The following is a 25138-nucleotide window of genomic DNA, read 5'->3' as shown; positions in this document are numbered from 1 at the left end:
ATTACGTTAGCTACCCTCCAGTTTTCTGGTAGAGGGGCTTATTTTAGTGATAGGTTATATACCACAGTTAGTAGTTCAACTTCATATTTGAGTTCCTTCAGAACTCCTGGGTGAATACCATCGAGTCCTCAATTTCAGTTTGTTCCAAAGTCTTCTCTATTGACACCTCAATATGGAACAATTCCTCAGATTTGTCACCTAAAAGGAATGGCTCAGGTGTGGGGATCACCCCCATAATCTCTGCTGTGAAGGCTGGTGCAAAGAATTCATTTAGCTTTTTTGCAACACCCTTGTCTTCCTTGAGTGCTCCTTTAGCAGTTTGATCATCAGATGGCCCCACTGACTGGTCGGCAGGCTTCCTGCTTCTCATGTACTTTAAAATACTGTTTGCCATTAGGTTTTTTCTATGTCTGTAGGTAGTTACTCTTCATATCTTTTTTTTTTCTTGGCTTGCCTTATAATTTTGTGCTTGACTTGCTGATGCTCCTTTCTATTTTCCTCAGCAGAATTTAACTTTCCATCTTTAAAGGATGCCTTTTAAACTCTAAATACCATCTTTAGCCATGGCAGCATTTTTGGGCTGTTTATATTTATTTATTTGGGGTATACATGTAGTTTGAGCTTCTATTGTGGTGTTTATAAATCATCTCCATGTGGTATGTAGGCATTTCACCCTTTTGACTGTTCTTTTTAATGTCCATTTAACTATCTTTCTCATTTTTTGTAGTTCCCATTTTTGAAGTTAAATGCTACTGTGGTAGGTTTCTTTGGCATTTCCCCCCCTGCAAAGATGTTAAATTTAATTACATGATGGTTATTATTGCTGAGTGGTTCAGCTGTATTCACCTCTTAGACCAGATCCTGTGATTCACTTAGTATTAAATCAGGAATTGCCTCTCCCCTAGCAGGTTCCAGGACAAGCTGCTCCAAGAAGCAGTGGCCCAACCTGATGATCACTTTAGATAAGCTATTACCAGCAGGACAGTGGGGTGGGAGGAGGTATTGTTTCATATTCTCTGTGTGTATATAAAGTCTGCTGCAGTTTCCACGATATGCATCCGATGAAGTGAGCTGTAGCTCACGAAAGCTCATGCTCAAATAAATTGGTTAGTCTCTAAGGTGCCACAAGTACTCCTTTTCTTCTTGCGAATACAGACTAACGCGGCTGTTACTCTGAAACCTGTCAAGATTTTATCTCTGCATCCCTTCCTGAGGTGACACATACCCAGTCAATATGAGGATTGTGGAAATTCCCCACTATTATTCCAGGCAGGAACTTTTCATTGTATAGGTCTGTAAAGTTCCTAGAACACTCTTAGGTGTTAAATAACAATTGGCCTTTTAAAAAAATTCGTCTTCTTAGAAATGTTTCCCCCCCCCCCCAATAGTTTGTGTTCATAAAACTTAAATTTTGTTCTAATATGACCTGATAGTGTCCCTTCAAATTTGAAGAGACAAACTTGGGAAGTGGGTTATTTTCCATCATTTCTCTGTCAGTTATGAAATCTGAAAGTGCTTGTCTGTGGAAGTATTTCAGTGATTGTACGGTCTCCTACATCATTTTTCCTAAGAAATTAGTACAGGCTTTGTTATATATTTTGTCCACATAAAATTTGGGGCCAAGGATTTTTAAGTAGCTTTTTTTCCTTGCCTTCTTTCCATCAATATCCTCGTGATAACTTACTTTAATGATTTTGTGTGCACTTATTGCAATGGAATTAGGGCAAATGACACAGATTAAATGCAGCTAGATATGCTGTCTTGTCTGGGTTTTTAAACAGTCCAATGCCTGTACCACCCCAACTAACTGTGAATGGCCCTTGAAGGCCCAACGTGAGACCACAAAGGTGTCCTGCACCATGCTGTAAAAGGTCACTCACTCCAGGACCTCTCAAGGAAATGAAATTTGCAGAATCACACAATGTCCAATCTGCAAGTATGCGCTTGCTAGTATAGTCAGCAACTGCATTTCAGATCACCACCTTAGCATAGCATGTGTACGTACGTTAGTCCTAAGGTACGCAGTTTGCAAGCCATGTAGTTGTTACTGTGTGTATTTATAAGAGTTAAGCATTATTATACAGCCTTGTTAATCTGCAACTCTCCGAAGAATGGTGGTCTCATTGCTATTGTATCTGGGTATAGTTATAGGGATTCAATGATACCAAACAGGAATTTCTAGGTTAGAGCCAGTAACCTTGAATTGTGCCCAGAATAGCAATTTTAGCATTTTTAAATGATTAAATTTAGTACAAATTTTACATTTCTGAATTTGTTACACTTCCTATTTGGGGAAAAAACCAAATTTCCTGCTAGTTTACGTGACTTAGGTTCTCATCACATAACAGAATCTTGCCAGGGTTTTTTTTGTGTTTTGGTTTTTTTGACAGCTGGAAATTTCACTGTTGAGTTTATAGTCTGGCTTTTTGTCTTTAAAATGAACTGAAGTCGGGGGGTGGGATCATCTTGCTCAACCTAGACTTCACTTCACCAGGCAGATTATTTGTCAGTACACAAATAAGATACATCCTAGGGCTGTGATGTGTGACAATGTGCAGCCTGGATTAAATTTTTCTGAATGTCTGAAAATAAAGGTTTAGTCACTGCTGCAGTGGGTTTGAATAGTCCCTTGACATGGACAAGCTGCCTTAACACAAAATGATGAGATGCAACAGGAAGAATGGCCTTGTGTTTACAAGCACAAGACCTGGGACTTGGGATATTTGGCTTTTAGTCCTGCCTCTATCGGCGTTCATCCTGGGTGATCTTGGACAAGTCACTTAACCTCCTTGAGCCTCGATTGCCTCATCTGTAAAAAGAAACTAATAAGGTGAAGTGAGCTGTAAGTGATTAATGTTGTAAGATACTTTGTAACCCTGCAGTCCCGTCCATCAGAGGATCTCAAAGCATGAATCTTGATATAATGCTATACAAGTGTATTGCATGATGTACAGATGTTAAAAAATGACAACCTAGGAGTTGCCATATCAAAACATTCCAATCGTCTATATTCTCAGTCTCTGATAGTGGCTGTTTTGCCAACCCTCAGCATTCAAAAATCATGAGTCAAGCCCCAAGAAATTGTGTAATTTAAGAAAGAAAAAACATCATAATTTTGGGCTCTTCTTATTGGCTTTAGAGTCTGTTTTCAAGCTTTCCTCCACAACTGCCGTGGGCTAAAAGCTGTCTGCTTTTTAAAATGAAATCTGAGATTCTCATGTATTCCCATGACCGCAGGAGCTGAGGCTTTAGGGAATCACAAGGCTTGATAAAATGGAGACTTGGCATCACTGATTGAGTGGCCTTTGTGAGATGTTGCTGTGGCAAGTGGCGAGTCCTTCAGTCCCTTTATGATCAACTTAACTGTACACAATGACACCATGTGGGTGAATGTCTTCTGACCTAGATGGTGATCTTGAAGCATGGCCTTGAAGCATGACGATTGCAATCTCTTGTTACTTACAGTGTTCCTAGTCTAACTGCAGATGCAGTTCTTAACTTTTTCTAGAGTAAACTGCTTGCTTTAATATCCTGTGGCATTGAGCTCCCGGGATTTATTCTATTGTGTTCATTCAGGATTTCGCTCTTTCCAGTGTCCCCTCTTTTTGTTAAGGTTCCATCAGTTATGCCAACCTCATGACTGCTTGTCAACCATAGACCTGCTTGTCTACCCCTCCCATGAACATTTGTGCACTTTCTCCCAAGCTGACTGTTAGGCATCAGATGCCCTCCCAGAACTGATCTTGTGAGGCTGTTACCATCTCCAGATGCCTTCTCAAAGCCCTCTTCTGCTGGACTATCCCCAAGAAATCATCCAGGGCTACATGGCTAGTCAGAGAGGTGGTTGGGGCAGGTGGCTGCGGAGCAGTTACAGAAAATCAATAATTCTTTGTAATTAAAAATATAAAAAGTGGTGTGTGCATGCGCGTGCAAACATGTGGGCGCACACAAGGTATCACACGCATGCATGTGCACACAATGTTAAAAGAGCATTTTGGAGGTTGCAAAGTCAAGCATTCAAGTTAGGAAATGCTACAATTAAGGCTTCTTGTGCAACCTTTCCTAGGTTTTTTTAAAAATGTAAATGAAAAAAACAAATTCCATCATGTGACATCATATTGACACCCATGTGGTTCATCAGCAGGGTTTGAACCTCACAGACTTCCGCCACTTGAGCTCGTGGAGTAATTGATAGTAGTAGTAGGTTGTCATCCTCTGTGAGGACCAGCACTAGGAGAAGATGAGACGCACACTTTGCCAGCGAGTTTCACAGTTGTTTGCTGACAGCAGTGGAATGGTGAGACTCTGGAATCTTGGGTTCCATTCCAGGCTCTGTACTCTCATGGACACAGCCTTTTTCGCTTGTACCCCTCCTCTCCACCTAACTTTACTCCTTCTGCTCCCTTCCCACTGACCTGTCCTCCTCCCAGTTCTGTTTGTTCCCCACCCTGGCTCCTCATCCTGGTTCCATTCGTATCTAGCCAGTCTGTCTCCACTCCTTAAGTGTCTCTTCCCAGTCCCAATCTCCTTGCCCAGCCATTACTAGCTTCCCCTCTTGTCCCTAGCCTCTTTTCCTAGCTTGTTCCAGTTGTCTTCTAACCCCCGAACAGCTCCTTGTCTGATTTTTTTTTTCTACACCCTCCCCTCCCACCCCCCCAGTCCCCAACTGGCCTCTTGTCAGCCCACCGCACATGTTCCCCGTCTCCACTGACTCTGTCTCCCTTCCCAGGCTGCTTCATTCAGTTCCAGCCTTCCACACCCCTTCTCTGGCTCCTTGTGCCAGTCTCTTTGCCCTACCAGCACCAGTTGTCCCCTTGCACTCTGGCTGCTTATCAGATCTCCTCCCCCATCCCACTGGTTCCCAGCCCTAGTCTTCTTGCCCAGCCAGTCCCATTTTTCCCCCACATCACCGCTCAGCCCCCCTCACCCCCCAAAAAAAACCCCAACCCCATATTTTGTGTCTGCATATCAATTCTACAGCATCCTCCATTGAGAGTCCAGGAGAGACAGGCACTCTGATCTTACTGCCTGGGCCTGTCATTGCAGGGAGAGTCCTGCTCAGCTCACTGGAGCCCCGGGCTGAAAAATGCTTAGTACAGATGGAATCTTCAGAGATTTTATCTATGGTCTAGTGAGTCTCTACTGAGCATGTGCAAAGTACAGTTTTTCAAAGGCTTATAACTTGGCCAAATGTGGGTGGATTTTCATGGGAATAACAAAAGACGTATCCATGACACACAGACCGCCCTACCCCTCTTGCCAGATTTTATATCCATGCTCTAAAGCCGGGGGGTGGGGGTGGGGGGGGGAGGCGGTTAACATGGACAGGACCTATCTTTCCCTAGCCTCATTCTTGGAAATGGCTGAACCATTTTGGCTGAAGTTGTCCGAACAAATTCAGCCTGAGGCAGACACCTAGGCTGGAAAAACTTCAGATTGAATGGTTAAAATCCGGCAAAGTTGTAAGCAACTGAAAACAGGGCCTTATAAGGGACTGTATTGGGCACCCTGAGTAGTAAGCAGTGCTGCCAGCCGTGCTTATAACATATTTGATTATCTCACCACTTCCACTGTTCATATGTTGCTCATTGCTAGATTGTAAACTGTTTGGGTCAAAGACCACATCTAGCTCTCTGCAGTTTCCAGCACAACAGAGTTCCAGTCCTGAACGAAGCCTTTGTGGGGGGCTACCATAAAATATGTAGTTTTCCTTATCTTTCTGGGAATCTTGCCTGGAAGGAAAAACACCCTCCTTTCACATCAAAGGTACCAACTTTTTATAAGGAGATTCTGCAAAGAAGCTCTTTCCGTAAGGTTGGCGTGTAAATTGGTTTTACTGAAAATGGCCTCTGGCTGAATTAATGTTTTAAACCAGCCATTTCTTTTGAGTGTCTGGCCCTCCCAAAGGATCACATCCATGTGGGTTGAACAGGATTTTGTCATTCGCAGGGGGTTTTCCTGTAAGCTGTTCCCTAGCAGGATGTGTTTCCTCTCACATAAGCAGGCTGAAAACCCTGCAACCCACAGAACTATATCTGGACTTTTTAGACAGATAAGTCCTTTATAAACAGGATGATGGGCAAATCCAGGGTACTTTTTGTGACTCTTCATGATGGAAGATCAGAAGGAAATTGAATGAATGGTACTGTGCAGGCGTGCAGTGTCAACTCCTAGAATCTTAGAAATGTAGGTCTGAGGCTGGAAAGGCCTTGAGAGTTCCCCTAGTTCAGCCCTGCCATGCTGAGGCAGGACCAGGTATACCTAGACCGTTCCTGGCAGGTGTTCATCTGACCTGTTCTTAAACATCCAATTGATTTCTAAGGTCCACTTGAACACTGTTGCAAGGTGCCAGATTCTATGCCTCGTACTCTGGGCCTGTACAATGGCTTCTGCAATCAGTCAGGTTTGGATGGATGTAGCCAAAGGTAGAGTTTGGCCACAAGTCTCTCCGCATTAGAAAGCTGAAGGGTGTTTATCCAGATGCGCCCCGTACAACATGAGTTGTAAGACGCTCTGCATTATAAAGCATTGAATGGGAGCTCCATGTATAGCTAGAGGTCTGTCAGCACTTCCATCGATACCCTCTTGGAAGGGTATATAAAGCTTCCATTTTCATTTTGCTGAGGGTTGTAACGCTAGCAATATTAAAACACTTCCAAGTAGGAGTGGTGTCTTTAACCCTCCTAATTTGTATACTTTGCTGAGACAAATATCCAATATTTAGCACACATGCCCTGATATCCTCTCCCCACTTCTCAGCAAAGATTTAAAATGAACAGTGCTGTAATGAGTCGTCTCTGACGTCAGAGACGCTCTTAGGAGACGCTACAATATCCTTACTGAAATAGCGTTGGTAGGTAAAACTGCAGTTAGCCAAGCGAGTGAACAAAGGACATTTCATGATGTGCTACCCTGCCTAAGTAATTCACCCAGGCTCCCTGGTCGTTAGCCTGAATTAGCCAGGTCCTACTATGTTTTGCTTATTTAATAAAGGGCTGAATCATCTTTTAAAATGGCGATTAGGTGCCACCTTTTAAAAGGTGCACATCAGGGTTTATCTAATAATTGCAGAGGTGAAAAGCCTATCCACTTTGCTAGACAGAGTAACTTTTTTCCCTAAGGGTTGCCTTCTGTTCCTGCAGTCTGCCTTGTTTGACTCTGAACTAACCCTGGGAAGAGAACCAGTGGCAGTCAGGCTTCAGCTGTCATTTTTTAGATGGTGGGGGAGGGGATCCTTTGCTGCACTTGACTATTGGGAAATTAATTAGGATACTAAACCCTCTTCAGGCTGGAACTGCAGGGAAAGAGAGCTCTTCATTGGCTTTCCAGGACCAAGCTAACCCTACTTATATTTTTTACCTGATCGCTTTCCTTGGTGCATTGAAGGATCCATAGTCACTGCTCTTTATAACTAGAGCCTGCATGTCTCTCAGCTCCCCTCCGCGCCCCGCGCCCCCCCCTGGAAAAGAACCAGATCGAAATGGCTGTGATCCAAAGCTGAGAATCACTCACTAAGCCCTCATTTCCATAGCAAAGGGAGCCTGTTCAGCGTAGGCTCATCATAGAGAGGTTCCCATTGAGAACAGGGCATTTTGGATTGAGGGAAAGGGTGGCAAAGGTGTGCTTCTTGAGCAGAAAGATCTTAAATGAGGCTAACTTCTAAAGATGACTAAAATGAGGGAAATTCACCCTGGGGACTGGGGAGAAGGGAATTTTTCAGCAGTTGGTCAGGGAAGAATAGTAGAATTAAGGGCATCAGATTTGTAAGCTGGAGAACTTGACTTTTTTTGGTGGGGTCTCCTTGTGAACCAGGTGAAATTTTTGTGCAAGCTGTATACACAGTAAATCTTACATTTTACTAGCATGTCCCTGTTCCCAGTATTAAAGACAACAAATTGAAAAATTCCTGTATATGGTGTGCTGAGATTGGGCAATTTGGGGTTACTTGCAGGAACATAGATTTTAAGTACTGGCTTTACTTTTCTAAAACAAGATTTTTAATGTTTTGACCCACCGTGGAGTGGGAAGAATGCTAAACAATGAACAGTATTGCAGTGTCTTCCTGAAAACATATACAAAGCCTGCCCTGCTCGCCTGTCTTACCTGGATGACTAATATTTTAGTTGCTCATCAGAAGAAATTACTCACCCCAGGTAAATGAGCAAGTAAAACTTTGCTGCAGAGCATTGTACCTGTGAGATGTGTTATCTGGTGAGAAATAGTTGAGCTGAGTGTGCACAGTTCCGGTTGGGTCTAGTTATTGCAACACATGGTGTTTGAGAGCAACCCTCTATCTTCTCCCCATCAATGGGTTTGGCTAATTCCTAAGTGCAATACCTGTGTGTCCTGGCAAGATGTGAAGCGAGTGACTGTTGAGAGAAGAAAGTTTCATCAAAATTAGAGCAGAGGGTTATAAAAATCTGGAAAGCTGCAGTATTGCCAACCCCAAGCATTTCAAAATCATGAGATTGGCTTAAAAACAATGATACTTATAAAAATAAATCTGGGGAGTTTTATAGTTACCTTCTGGTTTCTGAGTCCCTAGAATTCATGTTTTGAGGCTTTTCTGTGCAATCATGAGGGTTAGAAAGTCTGGGGGCAGGGGTAATTGGAAAGCTGTAATCGTAACATAATCACAGGACTCCAGGAGCTGAGGCTTAAAAATACACATTGAGAGACTTACTGTAAAATTGTGAGAATTAGCAATACTTATCATATCTTTCATATAAATTGTATACCAGAATGTTTTACAGCAAGTCAGGGTCAGTTTAAGTGTTGAATAATAGCAAAGGGAAAAAAGAAATGAAGATATTGAGCTCTCATGTTTGGAGAAGAAGATTTTGGGGGCAGTAATACTCTTGTTTGAACATTCTACCTATTTTGAGGTATTGTCTGTTTTTAAGGTGTAACATAAATAAGCCAGGGTAAAAGCAGGTGTCTTAATTGTGCATCTCTCCAAGTTGCTGGCATTGTGCAATTAACTGCTGATTGGAATGATGACATGGCCTCCTAAAGGTAACTTTTTGTACTGAAACGCCCTATGTTTGTACAGCTCCTAGCACAGTGGAGTTCTGGGCCATGACTAAGGCTCTACCACAGTACCAGATAAGGGTCTTTTTAGAAGTGCTGTTGATCAGATCTAAAAGATTTAATAATGTGAATTACTAGTTAGGTGAGATACTGAATTTTTTACATGACTCATCATCTTAACTGAGACCCAGACAACTTACTTGTACAATCCTTGGCCCTTCCTGGGGGCATTCATTCCAGCAGCTGGAAATGCTTACGACAGGTGCGTTTTGGCACAGACGGTATAAGTGATTTGCTTGAGATCACACAGTGAGTCTGTGGCAAAACTGGGAATGGAACCAGGGTCTCCTGACTCAGTCACCTGCTCTGAACACTCCTTCCTGTTTGGGGTCATTAAAATTCCCATGCCACTTCTCAAACAGTAGGCTTGCCTTCCTGTTGTCTTGGCAGAATCCAACCTTAAATTATTACATACAGGTCTATTTAGCGTATCTCCCCCTGCCAATTCAGCTTGGGACAGCTTGCTTTTCCCTTCCTCTCTGAAAAAACTGCAGCATTGTTAGCAGAGTAGCTGTGGTATTTCATCGCACAGATGAGTGTGTTTCAGTGATAGGGGATGGAATATCTGCCAGTTCGTATATTAGTTTGTTTCTAATGTGCTCTGGACTCCTGCTGGATGAAAACTATTCTATATGTCAGGCTTCAGCGGTTCCATTGCGGCTGCTGCACAGATCTGAACGTTTTCTGTCATGGTGCTGCTATGGCTTGTGTGTGTAAAAAAGTTATTCGTGTTTGTGGGTCACTTGGGTTTTTCATTCTGATTGCACAACTTATGTCAGAGGTGTGTGGAGCTTGGGATAAGGCCCCTTCTTAGACTTTTTGCTACACATACTGCATGTTTTAACAAACGTTTGGATATTAGCTTGTTAATTTTCAGTTATTCACTTCGTAAGTGTTGAGGAGGCATAACCCCATCTAATAGTACCATCCTTACTTTTTCTGCAGTGCTGCCTTTCTCTAGATCTCAAATTCACCAGTTCACAAAATTTTATTTTTAAAACAGCTGCTTTTCTTTTAAGCTACAGGCATTTGTAATAAAGTGCTAATTGTGGCACTTCTGTCGTTCAAAACCAGCTAATTTATTGTGGGAAATTTAGTGAAGCTCTGATGAAAATAGCCCTCCCCCTCCTGTAGATTGTGTGCTGTCTTAAACAATCACTTAGGTTTCCTGGCTGAATTGGAGAGACCTGAAAATAGGTGAATCTATCCACGATCTAGTGGTTTGGGTTATGTTATCTGATGGAGAAGAGACTCTAGGAAGCTGAGCTGTAAATCTGTCTGGTCATCCTTAGTTTTCTTCAGAGTGAGGGCAAGGCTAACTATTTGGGCAATTTCATTATGTTCTTGATAGATTGAATAGCTGCTTGATGCTAGTACAATAAAACTAATACTAATGAGAAATACTTTTTTTTAAAAAAAAAAAGTCTGGACTGGATAGGTCAAGAGACTTGGAATAATTTCGAGAGGTTTTTGCCTCTAGGTCGCTGGTCTGAACTCAGTTAAGGTCATCAGTGGCTGCAAGTCATTACCATCCGACAGCTGTTTGGCCTGTGTGAAAGCCGTTGGTGGTTTCTATCCTATTCCTAGATAGACGGAGATCCACATTGCAGAAATCACCACTGTTACTGGGACATGTATTATCCATATCTGAAAGGAAACCCATGAGTGCCTGGGCATGGAGGCGAGCTCCTGCCTTATTCTGGCAATGTGTGGCATTTAGTAGAAGCTTCTGCTCGCTGCTTTGGCTTTGCTGCATGGGGTATGTCTCTGTGAACCAGTGGCTTCGTTCTCCAGTGCTGTCAGTCCAGCAGATTTAACCAACGCTACCATTTCACTTTAAATGTATGGTCTGCTTAATCTGTAGATTTTTAGATTTGGGGCAAGTCTGCTGTGCAGATGTCCTGCTCAGAGTTCTGGTGCTCAGTGTTTGACGTTGTCATCCCAGGCATGGGGATTTTGCAGGAAAGAGACAAATTGCAGAGAATTTCTCATATTTATGTGGAAACTTGAGGTACTTCACTGAGTAATTGAGTTTTCTATTAAGAGTGATATAAATTTTCTTTTAATTGTACAACTACTTGGCCAATTCTGGTGAGAGCTTTACTCCAGATGTACAGACCATTAACTTTTTAGCTCCCAGACTTTTTACAAATAAGCAGTTCTTAAGCCTGTCTTGCAGTGTACTTGCGTGCAGAGTTCTGGAAGTAAAAATGGGATGTGTTTTGAGTAACCTTTCACAATTTTTGCTTGCAGGCAGACTATGCACACATAAGTACACCCACTGTGTGGTGTGAAAAAGCATTTCAGTTTACCACTTCACTGCAGGAATAATCAGAACCAGTATTTCCTTAACAAGTAGCTTTGTGAACTGGAGCAGCATTTTCCCAATCCTGGTGTGTAACCATGGACTTATGGAGAGGCAAACTTAGAGCAAGACTCTGATTTCTGTTGCTCAGAGATTGGGCATTGCAGAAGTCCTTTTCACATCTCTAAAGGCAAGAAGGTACGTGGAGGTTCCTCACGTACCTATGAACTGATAAATTGTGGAGGAGAAAATCTCCTACGATGGGAGGACTCCTTTGATGTTTTTTGGTAAGTTTCAGAAGGGATCAATCTGGAAGCTGGAGATGCTAATGGAAAATATACTGCCACTCACTCCCCTTGAGACCCAGTGTTCCTATGGAGTGTTACCCCCCTGCGGTCTATGCAGAGGCAGGGGGCTGGAATTTTCCATGCCAGTCGACTTCCCTCTATTCTAACTCAAGACAATTAGTTTCTTAGGCAGAGGAGGAGCAATGCAAACAAGCTAACAAAGTTAATTCAAGATTTCAGAGTAGTTAATTCAAGTCATTAGCTTGCTTCCCTTCTCCCTGCTTAGGAAAGAAATTTATTTTCAATGAGATTTTTGAGTTAGTATAAAGTAAGCTAGCTAGCTTGTGAAACCATTTCACAGAAGTACCTGTTTCTGAGAGTTTTATCTACATCTCCTGGAAAGTAAATAAAGTAATCAAAAAACAAAATACATTTCTCATCCCGTGCCCCCAAATGATTTTTAATTATGTAGAAACTTACCTTAAAAATCCATTGAGTTGGGTGCTTTTTTTACTGGAATAAAAGGAAAAAAAAATCACAATAGGGAAAATGCCATTCTTTGTGGAAAATTAGTCTTACCATTTTTGTTGTAAAATACAATATTGGTTTAAAAAAATCTAATTCTGTTATGCTTGGTACAAGTCAGTGTAATTCTGAAGTCTTATTTAAAAAAAAAATAGAACTTAGCCTTTAAAACCAGCTGTTACGAGCGCTATTTGAACTGTAGAGTGGTCAGGATCTGAAACTGGGCATCTGTATGCGTAGGAGTAATGAATGGAAGCTGCTGCATCTCCTGCAATACCGGGTACTTGTCTGACCCTTGGAGTTCGCTAGCGCATGCAGGCAGGTGGGTTCTAGAAAACCAGACCAGGGCAACACGCACTTAACTGGCCAAGTTTTTCCGAAACTCCTGTTCTCTTTCTCCGCAGACGCAATGAGGCGAGTGGTGCGACAGAGCAAGTTTCGGCATGTGTTTGGGCAAGCAGTGAAAAATGAGCAGTGTTACGACGACATCCGGGTTTCCCGCGTTACCTGGGATAGTTCCTTTTGCGCAGCGAACCCCAGATTTGTCGCAATAATCGTAGAGGCTGGCGGCGGTGGAGCGTTCCTGGTGCTGCCCTTGCACAAGGTGGGTGCTTTTGAAAGTTTCTCGTTACTGCCTCTGCAGAGCGACGCTATCATCTCAACCCTCTTTGTGAACCAGACTGAGCCTGGGAGGTCTTCCTTCAGAGCTGGTTTTTGGAATGACAAACGCCAGTTTCTGATGCCATTAGATGGAGCCGTGCGTGCCTCGGTAATCATTCCAATGCTTCCTTTAAATGAAACGCAGTAAATAAAAATGGTTTGCTTGACTAAGTTGGACCAGCTCTGTATGAAAAAAGCGCATGATTGGAATGATGTGCTACCACAAAGAAATTCTGTTTACTATAGTGATGGTCCATCCTTTTACCATCAGGAATTTAGCTTTCTAAGATACCCAGGTATCTCCTAGGTCTCAGTGCAGCATTGCATTCATTACTTTCTGCATTTGACAAGCAACAGCTAGGTGGCAAAATAAAGTATAAGAATCAGCCTCCTTTTTCAGTCTTCAAAGACCCTGTTGCCATGAGGTCTTTGAGTATATGTCTGCACAGGCATAAAAGACCTGCAGCATGGCCATGGCTGGCCCGGGTGAGGTGAGTTGGGCTGCGGGGATAAAAATTGCTTTGTAGGCAATCAGACTTGGGCTGGAGCTCAAGCTCTGGGACCTTTCACCCTTGCAGGGTTCCACAGCTCAGGTTCCAGCCCGAGCCTGAACATCTACATAACATTTGTTCAGTCCAGAGCCCGAGCGTTGCGAGCCCAAATCAGTTGACCCAGGCTAGTCGCTGTTTCTGTTTTTAAATCCATGTATAGATGTACCCGAAGAATCAGATGACCACCTCCTGTTCAAGCTACTGTTTGGCTCTTTAGGGTAGTCTTTCACTCTAGGCTCTACTTGTTCAGTGCTGGTATAATACCAGAATAACCCAAGTGAGATAACCGCTCCTGCCACATCTCCAGCCATTCTCTGAGATCACATGAATGATTCCCTGTGCAGACTGCTACTGCACTTCGGCGAGAGCCCTGTTATCTTCAGCAGCTGGAGTATGATGGGGGGAGACATTCCACATATCTCTGACAGAGATATTTTAAGATTCTGTACAAGCAAGAGGCAGCTATAACTGATAAATTACCATACAGGGAAGCTGTATTATACGACCACCTCTGGTTCCCTACTTCTTCATTAGACTTATTTCTGTAACCTCATAAATATATGCACTCACTTTACAAAACCTATTGTCCCAAAGGCAAATACAGAATGCAGGATAAGTGCTTAGATGGAAGGCCGTGGGGAGAGACGGTTGGAAGAGATCAGTGCTGGGAGGCTTCATGACAGCCTTTGCAACTATGGCATGAGAATGTATAAAGCAGTAGGGTGGTGTCTCGTGGATATATCAAATGAAAATAAGGGTATGTCTATATGTAAAGTGCTGCAGCTCTGCTGCTGCAGCGCGTCCGGTGAAGACGCTCTATGCCGACGGGAGAGAGCTCTCCCATTGGCATGAAAAGCACCTCCGCGAGCGGCAGAAGCAGCTCTCCCACCAACATAGGACTGTACACACAAGCATTTATTCGTGTAACTTATGCCGCTCAGCGGGGTGGAATATTTACCCCTCTGAGTGACATAAGTTTTGCCGACATAGGCTGTAGTGTAGACATACCTTGGGGTGATTGTGTGTAAGGACTGAGGCTATCTCTGCAGTGGGTCACAAAATACCTTTGTTTTCTGTGCTGGAAAGAATTATTCAAAGCTCCCCTTTTGATTGACTTTTATCACAGTCAGTTGGTAAGTCTTTCATAAACTCATTTAAAGGATTTGTAACTGAAATTATCAGCTTGATCACTTCATGTGCTATCTATTTAAAAAAAAACAAACAAACCCTAAAACCCTGAATACATCACCATTGACTCTTGTTTCACAGCACTAGTTTCTCTTCAAAAGAGGACTGTCATTTTGGAAGAGGGCTAAGATTATGACAAAACAAGAGAATACATTGGTCCAGGATGATTGGGGGGAAACAGAAAAAAGAATAGCCCAGTCTGCAAAAGTGTGTATGTGGGATCTCTAAGTGAGCTGTAGCTCATGAAAGCTTATGCTCAAATAAATTTGTTAGTCTCTAAGGTGCCACAGGTACTCCTTTTCTTTTTGCGAATACAGACTAACACGGCTGCTACTCTGAAACCTCTCCAAAACTGTAACTCTGGCTTCATGGAAACATTAGTTGGGAGCATAGGCCTGGTCTTACCAGCTCAGACAAGTGGTCCATCTAGTCAAGTATCCCATCTGACACTTAACTGAACCTGGTGTATTCCTCTGCTTGACTGGGGAAAGACATACCAGGCAAGAAGTATCTTCCTAACCCAAGCAGTGATATATAAGCGCCACTAGGCCAGTGGTCCCCAAACTTTTCAGGGTCACCCCCCCCACACACTACGCTCAGTGATATCTTGAGGCAGTGTGTTCCATAAGTTAATTGTGTTGCATAAGTATTTCCTTACGCGTCAAAATTTCTTTCAATTTCATGGCATGTTCCCTTGTTCTTGTTTTAGGAGTGTTGTTTTTTACTTGTTTGTAACTCATTATTTTATATTCCTTTCATCATGACTGCTCTTGCACTTCTCCTGTCTCAGCTAAACACTTCCAGTGTCTTCAGTCTTTTCTTATCAAAGTCTGTTCTGGCTTCGAATCTTTTTATTGCCCGTCACTGGAGCACTCCTACTTCAGCTATATCTTTTGAGATAGGGTGACCAGAATTAAGCACAGTGTTCACATGAAGTGTCTCTCATACCATTGATTTATATATTCACATTATAATATTTTTACTATTCTCTTCCATTCCTTAAACATCAGAGCGTTTTATTTTCTGATTGCCACCATTCACTGAGCAGAAGTTTTCACTGAGCTGTCCGCAAATGGCTTCCACTAACATCCTTGCCGTCATGTTCACTTTCAAAAGGACTGATTTAAATTTTTTGTTTTTTGATGATTTCCAGAAAACTACACTCTGTGCAATCCTGAGAGACCAGGGAGCTGCCAGAGTCAGTAGGGAGAGAACCTCCTTCTCCGCTTAATTGCAACGTAACTATCAAATTCCCCACTTAGCGTGTGGGTCTCTGCAAAGTACTTTTAATGTGGCTTAACCTATTATGCAGGGTTAGAGCAAACTCATGTTACAAAAGGTCTGTATAATCTTGAAAGTAAACAGCTTATTTTCTCAAATTTGTCTTTTCCTTTACGTTTTCAATAAAGTTTTTTGTGTTAACAGTTTTTGGTTCTATTCAAGTGGCTGTCCACAGTCTTACATGGACATTTGACATAATTTAAAGTGCAAAGGTTAAAGAATGGTAAATGTTGAGGTGATGGCTGATTTATCAATTGTTAAACATTATCAAGGCCTTTTTTTATCAAGGCATCTGTCATGCCCTAGAATACCCCTCCTTTTAAAAGGAAGTGAAACATTTATTTCTTCTTCCCAGCATCTCTACTTGTTGTTGCTGTCAGTTGATAAGCAAAGCTTGTGTAAAAAAACAATCTTTGATTTGTGGCTTCTGCCATGGAACATTGTTTTTCTCTGACTCTGCGGAAGCCTGACTGGTTCAGGAGCAAACAAGTTTTGAGCCCCAGCACCTGTGAAACATCTGACTAGCTTGGAGCAAACATGCCTCCCCCATCTTCTTGTGTATAGAAGGCCCACATTGCTGATGCCAAGCTGACTCATCTAGGCCATGCTGGGAGAGAACAGCTACGCCAACACAATTCGGAAAGCACCCAGAGGCTCAGATTCAGCATATTTGCAGCCTTCTACATTCAAAGGGGACCCTTCTGCTTACACCAGCCTCTCTAAACTCTGGAGCATGATGGCTGCAGCCAGTATGGTGGTCTTTCTACCTGGCTTCAATGCGTTCTTGCCCAGTCGGGGGTTGAGAATGGGTCCGCCGAAAACAATATGTTCAAACTCCCAGTTCAGCTCTGATACCCTTAGTTATTCTGTCACCATGAGAGAGAGTTTTCTGGAGTGGATTGTATATGTGTTTGAAGATCACCACCAGCACAGCTAAACCAAAATGCCTGCCCTGCAGCTCTCTAGGATCGTGTCACTGGTTTGGCAAGTTCTTCAGAGATTTTTCTGCTGTTCTTTGCATGTGAAGGAGATGTGCAAAGCTGTGTGTGGAATATATACAAATTAATTACCTAAATACACTACACTCTCAAATTTTTTGGTTAAAGCACTTCGGTAAACAAATCTAAAATTGCTTATGAGTTTAAAACCTTTATAATTGATACTCTGCAAGCAGAGTATCCTATCAGATGCTTGACTTGCAGCAGTTTTGTTTGCGTGGTGCACATTTAATGCATTCAGGGCCAAAACCAGATCCTAGCACCTAGCCAGACCACAAGTGGGAGCATGAAGAAGGGTCAATAGTTGAAGTAGCCTACATGGAATAGTGACATGCCTTTCACTGTGGGGGGAATGGGAGGATCAGTGAACCAGATCCTCTAGGCTGTCTACATGCTGCCATATGAGGGGCTCCCTGATCAAGTATACATCTCCATCCCTGCATGACTCCCCCACACTCTCATCCCTTGTCTAGAGTCCTCTGTGATGGCCAGGATGGATTCCTCACCTGCTTCTGTAGAACTTCAGAAGTTGTTTTTGGCCCCTTCTGTGGGAACTTCCTGTAGGGAGACACTCAGGAGCTGAGCCCTAATGCCATTGGTGGCCAGTCCCCACCCAGAACTTGAATCATCTTCACACAGGACACCTTTCTAAAGAAGTCTTAGGAGCTTTCCAACCAAACCTGTTTCATGGTTGCTCTTGGGTTCGAAGTGAAAGTGTCGCACTGGGGACACACAGAGATTTGAACTGCCTCCCACCCTTCCTCGTGGAGGCTACATCGTATTCTCCCACTAGTCTTAAGGTCCCGGCTGGTTAGGCAATACCAATAGCATGTCTTGTGCCGTAGGTGGGAGATAGATGCATCCTCTTGAACTGTTTTAGCAGCATGGGGGGATGACTTAATGATTTTAAATACATCTAGACTTCCTGAAACCACCTATTCAAATCCCAGCAGGGCCAGCCCTTCATCCTTCCGGGGAGGAACAACTAAGTACCATGCACAGACTTTAAAAGCCATGGCCCTCTGTACGAAGATACCACGGAACTTGCAAGAGAAGGGGTTGCCCAAAAATTCCTTCTCCCGCACAGTTGTGCAGCAGGCTTTGCTTGCTGTCCTCCGCTCCCGAGGCAGCTTCCTTTCAGTGGGTCTGCCTGCATGTGGCTCGCGAAGCACTTTGGGATGAAAGGCAGGCGCTGCAGTGAAATAAAACGCTACTGTTAGTGAAGCGTGCTCAGCGCCCGCCTGCCCTTTTGATTCTGGCTCGTGGCTCCTGTAAATCTGTCTGCTCCGTGGTGGCACCTGGAAATGTGAAATGGACGGTGGCGGGGGTGAGCCAAGGGGATGGAGGAGGCACCAGGTGCTGAATAATTAGGGCACGGACTGGCACAGTCCCAGCGTGCTCTAGTCTCATTACCATAAGGTGCAAGCAAATGGCTTTTATATTTGCTCCCAACGAATGTGTTTGCCGTATTTTTAAATAAAAATGGTCTCACTGAGCCCAAAGTCCGGGCACAGAGCCCCACGCAGTGTCCCCCCGGGGGTGATTTTTGATTATACTGAGTGATTTTTGCCTGTGCCCTGGCAGATGAATGGCTCTTCCCTCCCCCACCCCACCCCAGTGATGAGCGGCTTATTCTTCTTTGTGTTTCTCCTTGGCCCTGCCTTGGCTGCTGCATTTCACTGATATGTCTCACAGCAGCAGCGCTGCAGGGCGCCTGACAGTGGTTTTTACCATATATGGTCATCACGGCTCTTTGGGCTGTCAGACATCCCGAATAATTTCCACCCTTTGCTTTGATTGGCCACGTTGGGCTAGGACTGGAGGATGGTGGGATAGGGGCTGTACTGTACCAGAGACAAGTGTATGGGCTAGTTAACTCTTAGGTTCCTGGATCGGATCACTTGCCAAAGGGGTTATTGACTGCCCTGTTTTGTTTTTGTTTTTTTTTTGTGAGTTTCTGCTGTCCGTAGAAAGAAAAGGAGTACTTGTGGCACCTTAGAGACTAACCAATTTATTTGAGCATGAGCTTTCGTGAGCTACAGCTCACTTCATCGGATGCATACCGTGGAAACTGCAGCAGACTTTATATACACACAGAGAATATGAAACAATACCTCCTCCCGCCCCACTGCCTGTCCGTAGGCGAGTCTTCACACGTGAAGAGCTCTTGGCAGTGCCTCTTGAAATGTAATATGGACAGGGATTGGGAAAAATGAGTGGAGATCAATACTGTTAACACATCCCTGCTGGATCCTTGGCTCTCCCTACCCTTTTGAGGAAGGGAGGGATGTGGCTGATGCCCGGAATTGCAGCAAGCTCTGCTTAGCAGTCTAATTACACTGAGTTGTTTTAAAACCCCACGTTTGTTCTTCAGATGCCTTTTTGGGGTGAATGGTGGTGCTGCCTCAAGTGGGAGCTGGGCTGCTGGTGTAATCCCTCTGTGCCCCGCCTGGGTTTCTTTGCCAGCACAGTTCAGAGTGACAGTGTAACCGACGCAAAGAGATTTTAAACCACGCTTTCCATTTTTATTTAGAACAGCTGGCTGGATGTGAAGTGCCTAGTGATTTAGTCTCTGAGCCACGCAAGCCCTGAGTTTGCTGCCAGTTTTGGGGGGAGGGGGGAGATTGTCATGAGGCCCCCTCTGGCAGCTACTGCGTGAGTGGGTGGAGATGCGTGGAGGCCGGAGGCCTACAGATTGTCTCCATTCATGCTGTTTTACCAGCAAAACAAATCCTGATGCTGGTTTAGTAGTCAGACTTGTGCAGCTGATTCTTTCCTTTCTGGCTTGCTGTTGAAATGCTTTGTCTGAGTTTCTTGTAATTTTTGGTGCATGCATATGTAGGGAATTCACCATTTCCCGTGCTAGAGAGAGAGAGACAGCCTGTTTTAGACCATAGTTTGGTCTTTAAAAAGAAGTATCAAATGGAATTACCCACATTCAGCTACATAATACTATAATACTAAGACTCGGATTTTATACTGGCCATAGCCAGGAAATTATGGAACCAAACGCCTTAGTTTCCCACTGCGTTGCATAGATGCTTGAGATGTGATACTGTAGGTTTTACCACTATGCAGACTGCAGAAACAAAGTGCAGCATGTTGTAGCTGCCGTGTCTTTAACCTTGGAACTTCCTTGCTTTTAAGAGTTAGTCATTCATTTCTTTTGCCTCTCTTCCCAACACATCACTTTGGGTGTGTAGGAGAGGACACCTCTGATAAACGTCACTAAAGATCCCCATGAATTGATCTCTAATTTTTAATCTTTGTTCCATGAAATCTAGCCAGGCATCGTCGTCGCCCAGATATCTCTATCCAAAATCCATGTATGGCCCGAGCACCATGGGATCGGAGATTTTTGACCTAATCCACTTTTATCCTTAATCTGCTGCAAGGGGTCGCTATTGAGCTTCATCAAGTCTTCTGCTGAAATGAGCATGCTGCAAATACAGTAACTTCAGCTCCTGCTTGCTCCTAGGCACGAACTGTTGGGCCCGATTTACAGCTACTTCTCCAGCGTAGCAAGGCAGGACAGTTTGTTGTCATTCATGGAATTAAGAACCAGTAAGGCAGACAAGTGGGGAAGAAACACTCCTGTTCACACCCAATTGAGATCTTTGATGTGAATGGAATTGAGGGGTGCTGGGATTTTGTCTAGTTAACTTGCTGTTCAATTTTCTGGGTGTTCGTTAGGAGTGCTTTCACAGCTCATTGCATAAGACCACAGAGTCATTACTGTACCAAAGACCCTAACTCATTAAGGGTACATCTATACTGCAAAAAACAATCCCCAAACCGAACAACATGTGCAACCCTCCGGTAGCTAGTCTCAGACCCCGGATCAACTGACTCAGACTCATGGGGCTCAGGCTGCGGGGCTAAAAATAGCCATGTAGATGTTTCTACCCTGCGCTCTGAAACCTGGCCTGGGGGATGGGTCTCAGAGCCTGGGCTCCAGCCTGAGTGGGAACATCTACACCGCTATTTTGAGCCCTGTGAGCCCAAGTCAGTTGACCCGGCTCCGAGACTTGCTGCTGTGGGTTTTTTGGCAGTCTTTCATAGGTACCACCATCTGTAGTGGATATTTTAAGCAGCTGTGTGGTGATCAGCTGCTTTGAATAAAACATTGAACTTTGAACGATGAACTTGGTCTTGTCTCTTACCCACGTTGGGGCAGAGGCCATGCCTCCTCCTTTTCTGTGCAGTGCAATGTACTTATTTAGCTTTGTACAGAGGATTGAAGCTGAGCAGCATCCATCGTTGAAGGAACTGGGCTGTGTGGGATATACCTGCCTAATCCTGACAGATCTCTGCCCTAGTAAAAGGGGGAAAGCTCTTATATTCCCTGATAGACTGGGGGAAGTGACTTGAAAATATCTGGATTTAACACACCTGTGTACTGTAACGGTTAAGTCCACACATCCCCAGAGTAATTTGAGATACATTTTTTATATCTCTTTACAAAATCTTTGCAGCTTGCCTTTTTGAAAAAAAGCTGTGGCAAAAGGTTCCTCCTCTTTACTTAAACTGATCTCTCCTAAGAAGGCTGCCAACAGCTGAAATCATGTAGAGTAAAGTCTGTGAGAGAGAGGGATGATGCCTGTTGTTTGTGCATGTGACTGAGGGCTTACTCAGACCCATTTGGCAAAACCTTTTGTTAGATTTGTCCTTTGTGTGTTTGCCGCTTTATGACTGTGTTTCTAAACTGGCAGCATTTCCACCGAAACCCTGAACCTGCTATTGCAAATAACATGTATAAGGTGCTTGCACACCCAAGAAATGCTGATAATCTGTCAGTGACATGTTACTGTGTCTCAAGATTCAGCCATGGGGTGGGTGTGTGTGTGTGTGTGTGTGTGTGTGAGAGTGTGAGAATGAATCAAGTGTTTCTGCTCTGGCCGAGATTCACTGAACCCTTCTAGCTGTTTAGATGGAGTGGTGATGGAAGGACATAAGTTTTGTTGCCATTGAGGGGCTCTCAACACTTAAACTTATCCATGAAAATGTCTGGTTTTTTTAGGTTAAAATTTGGCATGCGAGATTGAAGCCCAGGGGAAGGTTCTTCCCTAATTTTTGATTAAACCTCTGTCTAGCTGTGCACCTTTGTATTTTAGGGGGAAGAGACCAGAATTAAAGATTTGCATCTTTTTCATCCACTTATTGGAGAAACTTGGGCAACTTTAAAATACTCTGCAAGACTGTCTCACTTGCATTCAGGCAGCAGTCAGGTCGAAAGCAACGACCAATGTTAGATTACTTCAGAGTCTTAAAGCCTGAGGAACAAATGGAAGTAGTCTGAAGGAGCTGCTCCTGACAGTTTATGGGCATGTTGGCATGAAGGGGGACTGGCATGCTGAGAGTCAATACATGGATACTTGCCCAACCTGGAATTATCACCTGCAGATCAGATTTCTCGGTCTCTGCCCTCCTCTCTCATACGTATTTATAGCAATGCTGGGAATGCTGCTGAAGTTGACAGTAAAATCTTGAAAATCCTGGTCCAGTGCTTCAGCCATTTAAAATTTCTGGTATAAGCAAACTGCAAATCCAGATGCAAAACTAGTTTTACAGAACTGGTTAGAATTTGATACTTTTGTGATCTGTCCAAACATATCCTGTTTTTTCAGCCCGCTCCCTCCTTGTCTGCTTTTTTAACAGCCCTATATTGGTCCAGCCTGGCCTAGTAGACAAGTTGGATTGGATATGGCTCTCACTGGAGCATGTGAACACCACTTGATGGTCACCTAGATGGGGTGGCTCGAATGACTTTCTCCTATAGTGCTTCCAGCCAAGTTAAGAGCTCAGACAGATTGGGCAACATGGTATTGCCATGTACGGGAAAGCCCAGTGGTCTATGTTGAGTCCAAGAATGTTTTTCCGCCCAAACTCTAGATGATAAACTCAATGATCACTTCAAAGAATTTTCAAGGTCTCCTTGTAGCAGTAGAATGGGCTTTAGAACTCAACTCTCCTGACCCCTGCTGTCATCACTGGACAACACTTTTTCCTCTTGTGAGTTTGTTTCTAAACTCCGTTGAAGCCCTTTTGGTGGGATGTGGAAGGGTGCAAATTTAAACAGCTGAGAGGTTTAATTCTGGAAAGTTGTGCAGGGTTTTTCTCCAGAATGCAGGAGTAGCAATCAGATGTTCGGTAGCTGAACTGGAACAGCCAAGCTGAACACCCAGTTCACTGCAGAGGGAGCTAGCCGTTTGTCTTGTTTAAAAAGCCAGCGTATGTGAGAGCAGCTGATCGCTACAGCTAATTTTGTGGAGGATTCTGGGGATTAGCATACATTTTCCAGTGCAAAGCATCCCTCAGAACTATTTTAGTTGTAGAGTCCATTGTAACCAACCCTTATCTATCTCTCCTTTTCTGGTCAGCTATGAGCACATGGCACAAACAATGAAGTCATCCCACTGCTGCATTTCTAGTCTCCCTGCAGGCATGAAATAAACCTTGTTTCTGCTGCAAACTACACTAGGCTGACGACACTCCTGAAACTCTCCAGAGTACCTTGAGCACTAATACCAAATCTGCTGGGGCACAATCATAACATGGCTTTAAAGCTCTGCATCTCATTCAGACTGATCAGAGTGGATTTGTTTGGGAGAAACATTCCTGTCCATTGCTGCAGCCCTTCTTCCCTTCCTCTTTTGTCTGTATATCAGCTTAGATTTAGGCACTTCAGAGCACATACCTGAAGTACCATGTACACCTGTGGAGCTGTAGAAATAACGAACCATCAACCGAGCTGGAGCAGAGCATTGTATATGGATTTCTGGAAGATATAAGGAAAATCCAACTGCAATATTTAGCTATGAATGCTTTAAAGGCTTCAATAGCTTGTTTGTCACTGTGACACACAGCACAGTGGGCCTTTTGGGAGTAACAGTCCTCATTTTGAGGATTAGCCATGGATGCCTTGGTTGGTTGGCTGGATGACTAATAGCCATTTGTCATGGTCAGGAATGAGCAATACACTTTCATTACATCCTGCCATATTTTTTTTTTTCATTCTAACAGCCTCTTATGTGACCATCTGGCATGGCTATGGATGGGTGTTCTGTGGCCACAGCAGTTCACATTAAGCTTCAGTGACAAGTTCTAGGTTTGTGAGACTGAGTTTATTGTAGGGAGAGTAGAAATAAAGTCCTGTCCCAGTCTGAGCAGTGCATCTCTGAAGTAAAAAAGTTACTGGTCAATTAGCATTTCAAACCCAGCCTTTGTGATCTGATTTCCTTCTCCAAACCCCTTCCTCAGCATGCAGATAGTGGAATCGCTTTCACTTGTGCAATCTGATGCTGCTTCCCTGTTTTCAGTTGTGATCTTACTGAGCACAACACAAAATCAGAGGAAGCAGCTGTTCTCTGCACATATTTTTACTGTAATCCATGAACTGTTTCCTCTGACCAACTGCCCTTTCCTGGCAGAGAATCAATTGTAAAAGACATTCAAATGACTTAATAACACTGTCACTTTTAGCAGCTATTTTTCTGTGCTGCTTATCCATCTCTTCTGGACTTAATCACAGAAGTTTCTTGCTCATCTCTTTCAGGAACTTTGTTTTTGGAGGCATGAAACAGCTAGATGACTTTATTTGGTAAAGTTAACCTACTGCCTGCTAAAGGACTTGAATATTGAGCATGCATCTCTTAGCCTAAACCATCCAGCCTGCTAAAATCTTAATCTTTTAATTCGCCTTTCTGGATTGGCTTCATTATGTACTAAATGTAAAACCACATCCATTGAACTATCATAAATTGTTACTGTGATGTATTGCTCATCCTAAATAGTAATGGATTATGAAAAGGGTTTAATTTCTCGTAGTTGTACTGAGTTAATATTAAGCTGTGTATCAACACTTGAGACTTACTGTAAATCCTTAACTAATTAAAAGATTACATTTAAAAAAAACCTGCAAGGATTATGGCAGGATGAAAACCCACCAGTTTGGCATAGAAGATGCAAACTTTGTACTACACTTCACTATCATGTAGTCTTGCATGTATTTGAAGAGTTTTAAAAACTTTGAATGTGGCATCCCTCAACTGTAGTGGCATTTCTAGTATCGAAGTCCAAAATGACTCTCCCTAGATTCTTCATCTTGGGTCTTTCATTTTTGTGAATGTTTCATAATGTAGTGTCCTATATTTAATTCACCTGTTTGTAACGCTTTCCTATAGTGCTTTACTTTTTCAAAGCATGTACAAATATTCACCTTCACATCGCAAAGGAAGTATCCTATTGTCTAGC

General features: G+C 43.3%; 1 protein-coding gene across 1 annotated transcript in view; it reads left to right on the top strand.

The window, feature by feature from the left end:
• The window catches only part of CORO1C (coronin 1C), an 81141-nt gene that overhangs the window by 18789 nt on the left and 37214 nt on the right, over positions 1-25138 (top strand). Inside the window, exon 2 of the mRNA XM_073313435.1 lies at positions 12612-12811. Coding sequence (XP_073169536.1) covers positions 12617-12811 — 195 coding nt within the window. The 5' untranslated portion in view covers positions 12612-12616. The remainder of the gene's footprint in view (positions 1-12611; positions 12812-25138) is intronic.

The sequence above is a fragment of the Lepidochelys kempii genome, chromosome 15, assembly GCF_965140265.1.
Source record: "Lepidochelys kempii isolate rLepKem1 chromosome 15, rLepKem1.hap2, whole genome shotgun sequence".
Taxonomy (NCBI): domain Eukaryota; kingdom Metazoa; phylum Chordata; order Testudines; family Cheloniidae; genus Lepidochelys; species Lepidochelys kempii.
This window is presented reverse-complemented; position numbering and strand designations above follow the sequence as displayed.